This window comes from Brachyhypopomus gauderio, chromosome 19, assembly GCF_052324685.1.
Source record: "Brachyhypopomus gauderio isolate BG-103 chromosome 19, BGAUD_0.2, whole genome shotgun sequence".
In the NCBI taxonomy this organism is placed as follows: Eukaryota; Metazoa; Chordata; class Actinopteri; order Gymnotiformes; family Hypopomidae; genus Brachyhypopomus; species Brachyhypopomus gauderio.
Window position 1 is genome coordinate 8,590,665 of NC_135229.1, and position 14,103 is coordinate 8,604,767.

General features: G+C 40.7%; 1 protein-coding gene across 2 annotated transcripts; it reads right to left on the minus strand.

Moving 5' to 3' along the window:
- Positions 1–665: 665 nt before the first annotated feature.
- trim55a (tripartite motif containing 55a) lies at positions 666–13,243 on the minus strand. Of its 2 annotated transcripts, none has more exons than XM_076981724.1 (10): positions 12,871–13,243; positions 11,057–11,229; positions 10,619–10,802; positions 9,944–10,039; positions 9,361–9,506; positions 8,146–8,233; positions 6,731–6,753; positions 6,493–6,617; positions 1,806–2,157; positions 666–1,118 (listed from the first exon to the last, which is right to left on the minus strand). In XM_076981724.1, exons 1-9 carry the CDS (start codon positions 13,033–13,035, stop codon positions 1,829–1,831), a joined length of 1,329 nt encoding a protein of 442 aa, XP_076837839.1. In that variant the 5' UTR covers positions 13,036–13,243; the 3' UTR covers positions 666–1,118; positions 1,806–1,828. The 2 variants fall into 2 exon arrangements, with proteins under 2 accessions (XP_076837839.1, XP_076837838.1); XM_076981723.1 differs by having other exon boundaries at positions 1,844–2,157; positions 12,871–13,241.
- Between the last annotated feature and the right edge of the window lie 860 nt (positions 13,244–14,103).

A 14,103-nucleotide genomic window follows, 5' to 3' on the forward strand; every position in this document is an offset into this window, starting at 1 on the left:
ACACCACCAATTTTATCATTTCATTTTTATTCTCTTAATCTGTCACTGTAGCAAATATGGGTAGTTGGGTTTTTTCAGTAATTTTAATAAGATTCATACAGATTCCTGCAGATCCTCCTAAATGAATCTGCACTTGCTGCTCAACTCAGTGCTTTCTTCCCACATTACGAATGCAATACGATGGGCTTGATGGGTATTGTGTGCACTACCCCATGATGAATAACACTGCAGCATCACGCTTTAGCACTTCATCAAGATGTATAACCCAGTTCAAAGATGCCATGCCTCTAAACAAACCACTCTGCCACAGTCAACCACCATTAACTACACCCCAGCTACACCTCACACGGAGGCTGCTGTGAATTAAACTGATGAAATCAGAAACAGGTTAGCTGATAGCTTCACCTACCAGGCAGACTCAGCAGAGCAGGATCGGTCTAATTAACCACCTGCTGCGTAATGTGCTGGACAACAGCTCATGAACGACAGAAAAATATTATATTTTTATAAAACATTATGTTATATTTTGTAATTGCTCTCATACTGAATTCTGTCATTGTATTTTCATACACTTTTTGATTTGTGATGTAATTGTTATTGACATGTTGATTTCTTTGGTTGAAATGATTACAATACAGTAAATAATGTTAAATAAACATTACCAGTAAATGTGGATATATTTATTTCAGTCTGTTGTCTTAAAGGTTTTACATTTTATAAAATTATCTCATTCAAAACAATGTGTAGAAGCATGCTAGACTCAAATTACATTTAGATCACTATCCTAAAAGTATGACATTTTTTAATAAAATATGGAGTTCACATTTTTTTCCCCATCTTGGACAAAATGCTTCATAGATACCTATGTATGGCAAATAAATTGTTGCATCATCTCATAAAAGAAATACATAGGCATACAATAAGTCACACTTTTCCATATCATATTTTCTGGCAAACAAACATAATTTGGGACTATTTGCCCATCCTGGATCAGTACATGGTAGGACAGTATGGTCGGCTTATTTAGGCGTATTTAGCCAGGAGAAAGAAAAAATGTGCCGTGGTTGTGATTCATCTGAGCTCTGGGCACCATCTCCTACACCAGGGTTGAAGGCTGTCTGAAAGGAGAACGAGTTGATGGTGTGTGAGAGAGAGAAGCTGCCCTTTGAAATGATTAAATTAACAACTTCTTAAGGCTTTTTGCTCTCTAGTTCTCTGATTTACTGCATTACTTGGAATTCTGTGTATTAAGTATATTGTGTATATTCTTATTGAATACATATGGAACTTTGGACATATCAAGTCAAGTAGTTTTATTGTCAATTCTGCATATATACAGGACACACAGAGGATCGAAATTGCGTTCCTCTCCATTACATATATACTTGTAATGGAAAAATGAGAAGCAGTGGTTTAATTAATAGGGGAGTGAGGGTGAGTTCATGATGCACTTATTGTGGAGAATTAAAAATCTAACTGCATTTTCTTATATTTCTCATGTATACTGTATTCAATGTAATTCCACAAAAGGTTGTGCTACAGAAGACTCAAGGAATGTCTGGTGAAATAAGTGAAATATTAAACGATGAAAATGGAACACTTCTGGTTATTAAATACATTTTGAAACACTTCTAACAGAATTAAAATATAACTCTATGTGTATGGAATAATCAGTGTGTGACACACGGTGAATGGAGTGTTCGGGGTTTTCACTAGAGCATAGTGTCAAGAAGTGCCTGAAAGTGACAGTGACAAAGTAGTGTGCATGTGCTTATGTACGATAGATCAGTTAATACATTACATACCTGCTGTGTAGTGATGTATGTAATTACTGTTGGTTTACCTCTGTAGTGGTACTGGCTGGAAGGTTGTGTGCTGGGCTTGGGGCAGCCATGGGCTTTTTCTGCTGTACACTGGTGTTTGTTTGGGCAGCACCTGGAACAGCTGTGGCGGGTGTGCTATGTGCTGGATTGGGGGTTTGTGTTTGAGCAGAGCTGGGAGCTGGAGTTGGAGCTGCCAGAGGTGCGCTGGCTAAGCCCGGGGGGGAGTCAGCTACGAAAGGGTTGGAATTTACTTCTGCAGTTGCCTGACTCTGCGAACTGACAAGTGCAACAACCTCTTCGTTGTCATTTTCATTATCATCAGCATCTTCATCATCTGCAAAAATCACAGAAGAATCACATTTATATTCATACAATGTCACACAGGGAATTAATGCATGGAAAACGGGGCAATGGGGTTGACATGGGGTGCAGGGCAGACCAGTTAGAATCCTTTATCCATAACTAGCCACAGTGTCCCTTTCTTGGCCCTGTAAAGCTGCAAATGAGTATTTAATTTAATGTCGCAATGTTGTTCCAATTTTGTTCCATGTCTTTGCCCAACAACAACCTTCTCTGTTAAAGTGTTAATATGGGCTTGCTTTCTCTTTTGTAAGCCTGCCACTTCCTAGTTATTGAAATGAAAATAGAATTGTGCTTGCATGCTACGCTCACATTGTATTTGACATTTACTGGGCCAAATATATCCAGTAAGCTTGTTTTATTTTTGCTGTAGTGGTTTAACCTTGCCTGCTGTAGTAAATTATGCACTCTAAAGAGAGAATAAAGAGGCAGAGACAAAAACTTCAACACGATTTCAATAGTGAGTTCCAATCTAAGCATTAATATTATTAATCAAGGGAGAGAAGATAAGCAGAATGCAGGATCTATTTTGTTAGAGGGTGTCCTGTGGAAAACATAATAGTGCTGAAGACCCAATAGCCGCCTTCCATGTTCTATGTTCTGACTCCCTGTTCTTGGAGTGATTGCTTTTCCTTGTTACAATTTCGTGCTAGTGTTTGTCTACATTGTCCCTTGCAGTCTCCCTCACCCTCTCTGTGACTCAAACCCAAGTCCAACAGGAGCTCTGACCACTGGACCAAAGAGCCAGCTCTATGGTACAGCAGCCATAACATCTAAGTCAAGTCAGATTTACAGTTGTGATCAAATTTATTCAACCCCCACTGAAATAAAGTGTTTTGGCCAGTTTGACATTGATTTTGATCATTTCAGTCATCTTATTTACAATTATATCAAAGAGGCACTTATAAATTAGACAAACATAACATAATATTTATGATGGAATAACCACAAATGTCTTTACTGTACTCACATCATTATCAGTTTTATTCAACCCCCTAGTGACATTATTTTTTAGTACTTAGTACAACATCCTTTTCCAGTTATGACAGCTTTCAAGCGTGAAGCACAGCTTGACACAAGTGTCTTGCAGCGACCTATGGGTATCTTAGCCCATTCTTCATGGGCAAAAGCCTCCAGTTCAGTCACATTCTTAGGCTTGCGCACTGCAACTGCCTTCTTTAGGTCCCACCAGAGGTTCTCAATTGGATTTAAGTCTGGTGATTGCGATGGCCACTCTAGAATGTTCCAGCCTTTCATGTTCAACCATGCTCTAGTGGACTTGGATGTGTGCTTCGGATCATTGTCCTGTTGGAAAGTCCAACGTCTCCCAAGCCGCAGGTTTGTGACTGACTCCATCACATTTTCCTCCAAGATCTCCTGGTACTGAAGGGAATTCATGGTACCCTGCACACGTTGAAGCTTTCCTGTACCATTAGAAGCAAAACAGCCCCAAAGCATAATTGACCCCCCGCCATGCTTCACAGTAGGCAAGGTGTTCTTTTGTTCATAAGCCTGGTTCTTCCTTCTCCAAACATAGCGCTGGTCCATTGTCCCAAACAGTTCTAATTTAGTTTCATCTGACCACAGTACACTGTTCCAAAACCTTTGTGGCTTGTCCACATGACTTTTGGCATACTGCAGTCGACTTTTCTTGTTCTTTGGAGTCAGCAAGGGGGTGCGTCTGGGCGTTCTGGCATGGAGGTCTTCGTTATGCAGTGCGTGCCTTATTGTCTGAGCTGAAACTTCAGTGCCCACATCTGACAGGTCTTTTTTCAGTTCCTTAGCAGTCACGCGGGGATTTTTCTCCACATTACGCTTCAGGTAGCGCACAGCAGTCGCGGTCAGGATCTTCTTTCTGCCACGACCAGGTAATGTTTCCACTGTGCCCTTTAACTTGAACTTGCGAATGATACTTCCAATAGTGTCTCTTGGAATATTTAACAACTTCGCAATCTTTTTATATCCATTGCCATTCTTGTGAAGAGCAATAACCTCTTCTCTTGTCTTCTGGGACCATTCTCTTGCCTTCACCATGCTTGGAAACACACCAGTAGATGTCTAGAAGGAGCTGAGTATCACAGTCCTTTTAAATCTGCCTAATTGGTGCTTATCATGCTTGATTGCTGCTCGTTGACATTCCAGTGATGGAAAACACTGGAATGAACCTCTGTTCTTAGGAGTGGTAGTCGTAAAGGGGTTGAATAATTGTGTCAATGAAGAAATCACAAAAAGGCCATTTAATACTTTATGACAAAAAAAATTGATGCTATCTTAGTTGCATTTAGTTCTTTAACAAGTCCTTGTAAGATTTCATTATGAACACAATTACAAATGTGCACTGAATTCCATAAAACCCTTCGCAGCATTGGGGGTTGAATAAATTTGATCACAACTGTATATAGCGCTTTTTACAACACAGCAGCTTTACAAGCAAATGGGTCCAGATCTCTAATGAGCAAGGAAAGGAAAGGCAAACCCCCTTTGGCAGGGATTAGGAAGAAAAATTGGGAGGACCAAGGTTCAAAAGGAAACCCATCATCCATTAGGCATAAGTGACGGTCCCCATCACACCATCCTCCCTTTGAGAGAGCAATGGTCTCGGTCTCACTACGTTCAGCTCAGTCTCCTTTACAGTTCTTAGCCCAGTTTTGTTTCTACACCCGATTTCCCCAGTATTCTGACCCTTGACCATAGTTATGTGAATTATATTTGATTTGCCCTTAATAAATGTCACTTTCTCAGTCACATTGTAATGATCTAGGGCTAGGGTTAAGGTTAGGGTCAAAGTCTGGTCCTGGAGGATTGGAGTCCAGCAAAGTTTAGCGATTGCTCTGCTCAGACACCCCCACTAAACATGGTGGTTCCCTTTTGAGACTCGGTCCTCCCATGGTTTCTTCCTAATCCCTTAATTCTTCCTTGCCACTGTAAGCATTGGGACTCATGCGTTTATAAAGCTGCTTTGAGACAATATGTTGTAAAAAGTCCTATATAAATATAACTTACTTTGACTTTTAGATCACCTATAAAGGCTTTAACGGGAGCGGTCAGCCATCAAACTTTGTTGGAGGACATTCCAACTCATGGACAAGATAAAGAGCATCACTGAAGCAGTACATAATGATGTTACATAAGAACACATAATAGTAAAATAATAATGATCCTTTTCCAGCAGGTAATATCTGAAGGTTCCAAAGGTGACTCTCAGACTGAAGCTATAATAGTCAAAAATGACGTCCCTGACCACATTGGTGCCATTCTAGTGTTGTCACCACCAGCTTGTGTAGTACAGAAGAGTACCGTGGCTTAGCTGGTCATAGTGCCTGTCTAGTGAACAGGAAGTCCTGGGATCGTATTCCAGCGGTGCCTTTTCTTTCGTGGGCAGTCATGGTCTGGTGGTTAGGGAACCGGTCTTGTGACCAGAGGGTTGTGGGTTCAATTCCCAGGCCTGAGGCCATGACTGAGGTGCCCTTGAGCAAGGCACCTAACCCCAACTGCTCCCCGGGTGCCGGGCTAGGGCTGCCCACCACTCTGGGCACGTGTGCACCACAGATCCATATGCATTGGTGATCTAGCCACAAGCAACATTAATGAATCTCATTACTCTGTAAACTGTATTTTTAAAGCATCCTGAAACATCTCACCCTTCTAAACAAATGTGTCAATGTATCCGTTCATCAGAAAGTGTTCAGTAAAATTTTGGACCTGGACAAAATTCTCTCCTCAATACTGAACAGTTCAGATGTTTCTGAACCTGGTCTGAACACACATTCTGCACACCTCTACAGGGTTGCCAACTTTTGAAGATCGCTTGGAGTGAACTAGTAACTCATTGAATCATAGATGTGGATCAGAGGACTAGATTTTTTTTTCCGGCGTGAGTCGCAAGTGTGGCGTGAGAGCGTGTGAAAACGGTCAAATGCGTGTGTCTCACGCTCAATGCGTGAGAGTTGGCAACCCTGCCTCTACTGTTGGGATAACATTCAACCTTCTTCAGTTAACTCTCAGAATGTCTACAGTTGGAGCAGCAGCCTGGGACACTTCTTGTATATTTTGTAGGACACTAATGGATTCTGGGGCTAAACTGGCTCTAGACAACCACCTGTATTCCCCCCACCTGGACATATTAATGATAAAAAAGCTGCATTGAGGCAGATTCATCAAGGCATTGCACACTCCCCTAGGACTACTGTCCTTGCTGTATCACTATAAGCATTACAGAGATGATGGTATATCTCCTGTGTCCCAGATGAATCTAAAAGCTTCTTTTAAAGTTTGGTTTGTTTGGCAGCTCTCTCATACATACACATACCTCTGATGAAGTCGATGTTAAGGATGGCTCTCCTCTCACTCTGAAAGTTGGCAGTGAAATGATCCATATTCTCATAGCCACGTTCCAACTTCTCCAGATGTGATGTATTCTTGCTCTCTGAAACCCTAAAAGAAAGAGATAAAGATTTGGATCGAGAGAGAGAGAGAGAGAGAGAGAGAAACATTCTAAAGAATCGAGATTATACTACTGTAAAAATACTTTTTCTCTGATTACTCACTTCTGTAGAAGAGGCTTTGTGTTCTGTTAAGACAATGGAAAGGGAGAGAGAAAATTATTTTGCAACTTTGCCATACACCACCCACTGCTGACCAATCAAGTTAGGCAATCACACAGCACAGATTAAGACAGGGTGCAAATATGCTCTCAGTGATTGGAATAATTGCAAACACAATCTATTCCATCACTTGAAATACCATTCCAGCAACCACACAGAGATTATGACCCCATGATAGTCTTTCCATAGTGTTAGTGGGGCTTGTGTCATTTTTTTGCGGCATTACCCCATATGAAAAGCCATCAAAAATAATGTAAAATGGGATATAAAGAATTCTACGTGCTGCTGCAGCCCACTGACTTGTGACAGAACCATGTTTACATTTTGTGATTTTAACATTGTTTTACATTTGGGATGAAGTAATTTATAGGAAGGTTTCAGTTCCCAGACATTCTCACACACAAAAAATTTACCGGAAAGGATTTATTTGTTAGTGACCTGACATTAAACAAAGCGACGTGAATTATGAAGTCAGTAGCTCTACAGCCCTCAGTCGAATGGAGGTTGGGTTCCCTTTTGAGTCTTGATCCTCTCACGGTATCTTCCTAATCCCAGTATAGGGAGTTTTTCCTTGCCACTTGCTTTCCTTACTTGCTCATTAGAGATGTGGACCCATGTGTTTGTGGAGCTGCTTCACTGGGACATGTCTCCAACAAGGAGATTTGTAGTTGTGGGACACCCCAGGGGTCGGTACTAACCCCATTCCTGTTCAATGTCTACACTTCTAACTTCAGGTATAACACTGTCATCTGCAAACATCCTCTGATGAATCTGCTAAATCTGCCCAAATTATGTGTATTCTTTGTTCTGTCTAATATATGTAAGTCTATGTGGGTTTTGTAAACACAATGAGGAGTTGCGGTCAACTGGTCAGACATAGCAGACACAATCCACTGAGATCTTTCTGGAAAATAATGATATCCATCAAGGATATGGAAACAATTTGCTAGGTCAGCCTTCAATATAATCAGCATACCCCCTCACCCGCAAATCAGGTACATATCACATGTCAGGAAACAACATGTCGATGTTATTTAAATAGTTAATCGCTTGTTTCTTTCCTGATTTTAATGTGTCCCCTACTAAACGCAGCCACATTGCCAAATGTTATACCACTCACATTGTGTGGCATGTTATGATGGAAACATCAACGCACATCTATAGCTGCAGCCCTAAACAGACACCACCCAATGAGAAAGCAGCAGAAATGTGCACAAACAAGTAGCAGGTCTTAGTGGGAGAGCAGGCTATATATGAATATATTCTTAAATACATACACACATACATACACACACACATTATATGTGGTTTTGGTTCTGTTAACTATATTACACACGTCACAAGTGTGAGTCTATGACCTGCAGGAAGACGGCCATCTCTGGTTCCTCCATGGTCTGGATTCCAGTCTCCACCAGCTTGGCACTTCGGTCCAGGTGCTCCGTGTATCTGTGCATGCAAATATGCTGATCATGCCTTATTCTGTATGTGGAACAAATTACTATGTGTACATGTTTAACTTACGCATTGATGTGATAGACTGGGAGGTCGGTATTAAGATATATAGATAAATTCAGACAGACTACGAGTGTTAAGTGTGTTGAGTGTATTTGTCCTGGGAGGGGGGCATTGAGCGTACCTGTGCAGTGGGAGATGGGGGATAAGTATACTAGTGCAGTGGGAGATGGGGAATAAGTATACTAGTGCAGTGGGAGATGGGGAATAAGTATACTAGTGCAGTGGGAGATGGGGAATAAGTATACTAGTGCAGTGGGAGATGGGGAATAAGTATACTAGTGCAGTGAGAGATGGGGAATAAGTATACTAGTGCAGTGGGAGATGGGGAATAAGTATACTAGTGCAGTGGGAGATGGGGAATAAGTATACTAGTGCAGTGGGAGATGGGGAATAAGTATACTAGTGCAGTGGGAGATGGGGAATAAGTATACTAGTGCAGTGAGAGATGGGGAATAAGTATACTAGTGCAGTGGGAGATGGGGAATAAGTATACTAGTGCAGTGGGAGATGGGAAATAAGTATACTAGTGCAGTGGGAGATGGGGAATAAGTATACTAGTGCAGTGGGAGATGGGGAATAAGTATACTAGTGCAGTGAGAGATGGGGAATAAGTATACTAGTGCAGTGGGAGATGGGGAATAAGTATACTAGTGCAGTGAGAAATGAGGAATAAGTATACTAGTGCAGTGGGAGATGGGAAATAAGTATACTAGTGCAGTGGGAGATGGGAAATAAGTATACTAGTGCAGTGGGAGATGTGGGATAAGTATACTAGTGCAGTGGGAGATGTGGGATAAGTATACTAGTGCAGTGGGAGATGGAGGGTGAGTATACTAGTGCAGTGGGAGATGGAGGGTGAGTATACTAGTGCAGTGGGAGATGGAGGGTGAGTATACTAGTGCAGTGGGAGATGGAGGGTGAGTATACTAGTGCAGTGGGAGATGGAGGGTGAGTATACTAGTGCAGTGGGAGATGGAGGGTGAGTGTTCCTGTGTTGTGGGAGATGGGCATTCAGTGTTCCTGCGTGGGTGTGGGGGGCTTTGGGGGGTTGAGTGTACCTGTGCTGTAGGCCCTTGATATAATCAACTTTCTCCAGCTGTTCAGAGTTGATTTTGAGCGTCAGCTCTGCTTTCCTTTCCTCCAGCAAAGCATACAGATGATCAAATGACTCACACACATGGGACTTCTGCCTTCGGCCATTTTCCTACATATAGAAACACAAAACAATACACACAAATACAGACACAAGCATATTCACATACATATGTACATATGTACAAATACACATATAAAGCAAATGTCTGAGGTGGAATTATTTCAAACTAGTTTGATTATTGAGATTAGGATTATTAAAAACGTACTGAAACATAACTGAATAAGATCTATTCCAGGAGGGCTAATGGATATTTATCTTTCTTTACAAACATTTCTTTGGACAACCAGACATTCCTTAATACTATAAATAGAATTCAAAGAAGGAACCTTGTGAACTTGAAACGAGGACTGCAGGGGAGAAATTTTTCATTGTTCAAACAGTAAATGATTGTAGAAATGGCTGAATGATGCTTTGTGTCTGCAGTTTTGGGAAATGTAGTTTAAACCTGCTTATAAAGACAGACAAACATGCACATGCACACACACCTCTACTGTTCTGCAGCTCTCTTCTAGCAGGCTTATGATGGCCTGAATTCTGTCATTGTTTCCCACCAGCATAGCAACACCCTCTGACAGCTCCATCTTCACCCAAACACACACACACACGCACACACACACACACACACACGGAAGAAGAGAAAATGGGCCAACTTGAACAACTTGCTGAATGATTTTTTAAAAACTCTAATAGTGTTTGTGTTAAGTTGAGCCACCTTCAGACACCTACATAGAAGAGACACTAAAATAAAAAAGAAAGAGTAAAGAAAGAGAATTTTTAAGAGAGAGAGATTAAACAGAGAGCCTGAGTAGGGGTGAACAGAGATTAAACAGAGAGCCTGAGTAGGGTTAAACAGATTAAACAGAGAGCCATAGGTGAACAGAGATTAAACAGAGAGCCTGAGTAGCGGTAAACAGAGATTAAACAGAGAGTCTGAGTAGGGGTGAACAGAGATTAAACAGAGAGTCTGAGTAGGGGTGAACAGAGATTAAACAGAGAGCCTGAGTAGGGATAAACAGAGATTAAACAGAGAGCCTGAGTAGGGGTGAACAGAGATTAAACAGAGAGCCTGAGTAGGGGTGAACAGAGATTAAAAAGAGAGTCTGAGTAGGGGTGAACAGAGATTAAACAGAGAGCCTGAGTAGGGGTAAGGGGTCTGTTACCTTCTGGGTCTCATATACAGTATTGAGCGGTGCAACTTCACAGTTCTGATGAGCTCCAAACACTTTGCACAGGGAGCAGGTGGGAACTGAACAGGTTACACAGTAGATGTTAATCTTCTCATCCTCATGTACCTCACACATCGCCACACCTGGCTTCTGCTCAGGCTCCGTTTTACTGCTGGTACTATGACACAAGGAGAGAAGGAGAGAATGTTCTTCTCTAATCTTGCAAGAAGTTACAAGATTTTCATGTATTATCTGATTTTTAAGAGGGGCTTACTATTTATACTGTGTGTCCTAACTCTAAGAAGATTTGATAAAGCGGGATGAGGAACACTGACGGAACATTCTCTGACCTTCACTGAGACGTTGTGCTATGATCAGAGAAACGCTGTCTGGCTTTGTAGATCTGATATAAAATGTGCTGTGCTAAGGTACCTGTTGTTCTCCTGTTTATACATGTCAATGATGTTCTCCACAAGTAGGTTCCGTTGCAATCCATACACACCATGTCGATCTAGAACCACCTCATGTCTACAAGATGGACAACGGAAACGACCACCAGAACCTACTGAAGAACCCCCACGTGTCGGCAGGTAGGGATTAGAAGCCTGAGGAAAAAAAACATACAAACATGTACAAACATAAAAACACAGCACATGGATTACATGTACATGGATTAGGCTGAATTAAGAGTCCTTGCATTAAATGTGAATAAATAAATTGTTGTTGTAAAATGACCAAAATCTTTTGCTAATCTAAATTTTAACAAATGTTTCCACTTTAGATTTTATTTTTTGCCACTTTAGATGTCATTACCACAACCTCTTGAGCATCATTTATGCTGTCAGAAGACAAACACTATTAATAAATAAATAAATGTCAAAATCCTGAAATATAGGACACAAAACAAAGTTTAAAAAAATCAGTATAGTATTGTTTGCTGCAACATACCAGGAAAGTATTGTGTTTAAATATAACCCATTAAATTAAATTATTAATTTGAAAAGGCTAGCAGTCATTTTAAAGATCTCGAGTATCAGACATCCTTATAAAGGTGTCTAAACATGTCACATGATGCAAAGCTTGGTGTCTGGAAGCCAGTATTAAGTTTGGCTTTGATGTTTTTAAATGGTAGCTAGGATTCATGACACTAACTATTACTATTAGGACTCCTGACAGCAAATACTCTCAGCTCTTTCCATGGGATAAAGTCTATTTTTTCATCCTGCACATGGAGGCATCTAGCCTAACTCTTCCACGGTGAAGTAGTCAGGGTTGGAGAAATCACCTAGCAATAAAATCATGAAACTTAGATTATCTATGAACAACAAACTAACTAATTAAAACAAACTTTCTAAGATTTTTCTCAATCAATTTATATTAAAAAATTATTTATACACAATAGTAATCTTTTTAGTAAGATTTAGCCTACTATAGGTTTCTGTAATGATTTCTGTGTACAAAAGAGGGCGTAGTGTTTGTATGCTGATTTAAGGAGTTCATCTTCAGAGGTTTCAGCACTGTTGTTCATGAAGACTGAGGCAGTGATCCACCTTAAACCAGAATAATCCAGCTATACTGTGCTCTACTGCCACACTCCATACACCTGATACAAAGCACTTTAGTCACTGAACACGAGCATTTTCTAAACCCTGCAAGTAATACTGCTTTCCCATATTAATAGCACATGCTAAAACACTTTAATGCACTTGACAGAGCTAACGTATTCCAGAACACCATACGTAACCCAAAAGTTACCTCAAAAAGCGAATACACCTTCTTTTAAAGAAGCTTTGATGAGCTTAACCTGAGAAACACCCGGATGTGCGGTGTCAAAGAGAAAAGGGGAAACGGGGGGGAGGCGGTTAAAAGATGTATGTTGATGCACCATCTGAACTGTTGTGATGCAGACGAACATTGCAGGAGAGATGTGGATGGCCTAGCCGTTATTTTTGACTGCAACTATCTAGTTCACCACTCATAACCTGGGCATTTTTATTTTCAGTTATTTTAGCCATTAATGACAATTTTTTGCTTACTGATGGCCAAATTGACTAATTTGCTCACTTTCTCTCTCTCTCTTTCTCACACACACACACACACACACACACACACACACACACACACACACACACACACACACACACACACACACAAAAAGTACCAGAGTACGGCCGACCGTCCAGATGACGTCATTACTCTCTGACATACGACTTTACTACACAAAAAACTTTTGTTTGACAGATTACCTGAAATATGTCGTTGGCACATTTGCGACATAGGTTGTGTTGGCACGGTAAAATCACCACCGGCTTGGTGAACATCTCGAGGCAGATGGGACAGATCAGCTGCTTCTCCAGGCTGTCCATGGTCTCGCGCTTTTTAGAGTGTGAGTGTTCTAAAGAAACACTCATCGCACTATAAGATGAAGAGAATTAAACGCAGGTCCTCGGGTTCTCTGTCATCACAACAAACAAACACGTTTCTGATCAAACAAATAAATAAATGATGTGTCAAATGTGCCGAGTCACTGCGAGAGGCCTGTGGAGAGGCAGCTCTAAAACATTTCTCGGCCGTCGCGGGGTCTGTTTTTAGCACGCGCGCGTCAAGGCCGTCGTCATACGTGACCATATATGAAAACGTGGCTGAGCGAGACCGCACTGCGGTCACTCCAGGAGCGTGACCTCTAACCCTTCCCTTATCCAACCTTTGCAGCTAGATCCAGAAATGGGACAAAGCATTTATCTTAATGACAAATAAATAGATTGCCTACTAAGCAAATAGGTGGATTATCTCTAAAATAGCCTGTGATAATTAATAACATTTGATGTTCTTCTTTCATGATATTGATAAATAAAAATAAATGTATTGTGCTTTATCGTGAGTTGCAACTAAACTAACTAATAATAAATGAAATGACTCCTGTAATCTAAGAAAAAAAGTGTGTAAATAACCCCTATTTTGTATTTTCAAAATATATTTGTTGCTTGTGTAACACTGTGGTATTCTTTGGGTTGCTGCTTTATTTATGAGGGGTTATTCCCTGTACAGTGTTAATGTGTATCTAACAAACAACCCCTAGGAGAGCTCACTGCTTCAACTCTTGGTGCTAAATAGCCGATACTTGAGAAGCCCTAAATTTCGACTCCCGCAACAGAGACCTGATGTAATTTAGTTTTTGTAGTAGACTATATTTTAATGTCAATGTCATATATTTATTCTGCCCCGAAGGTTTTGTTTCAAAACTAATTGTTATAACATGCCTGATCCAGCTCATTTTTAAGGACAAACCTGCAAGAGCTTCAGTGTGCTCTATTTATGGAGTGTGCTCTGGTGCCCTCTGCTGGAATCCAAATCACAGATTCAAAATTACTTCTACCTGATTTTATATGTAATGATTTGCTGTGACGACATTCACAAAGCATCATATGACAAAATACATCACTTAATATATTCTGAAAGTGTGAACATTGGACTGGAAT

Coding starts and splice junctions, on each gene's coding strand:
- trim55a (XM_076981723.1), bottom strand. CDS start 13,035: ATGAGTGTTTCTTTAGAACACTCACACTCTAAAAAGCGCGAGACCATG. Junction 10,803..11,056: donor TATAAACAGGAGAACAACAG/GTACCTTAGCAC, acceptor CTTGTGTCATAG/TACCAGCAGTAAAACGGAGC. Junction 6,754..8,145: donor AGATGGCCGTCTTCCTGCAG/GTCATAGACTCA, acceptor TTGTCTTAACAG/AACACAAAGCCTCTTCTACA.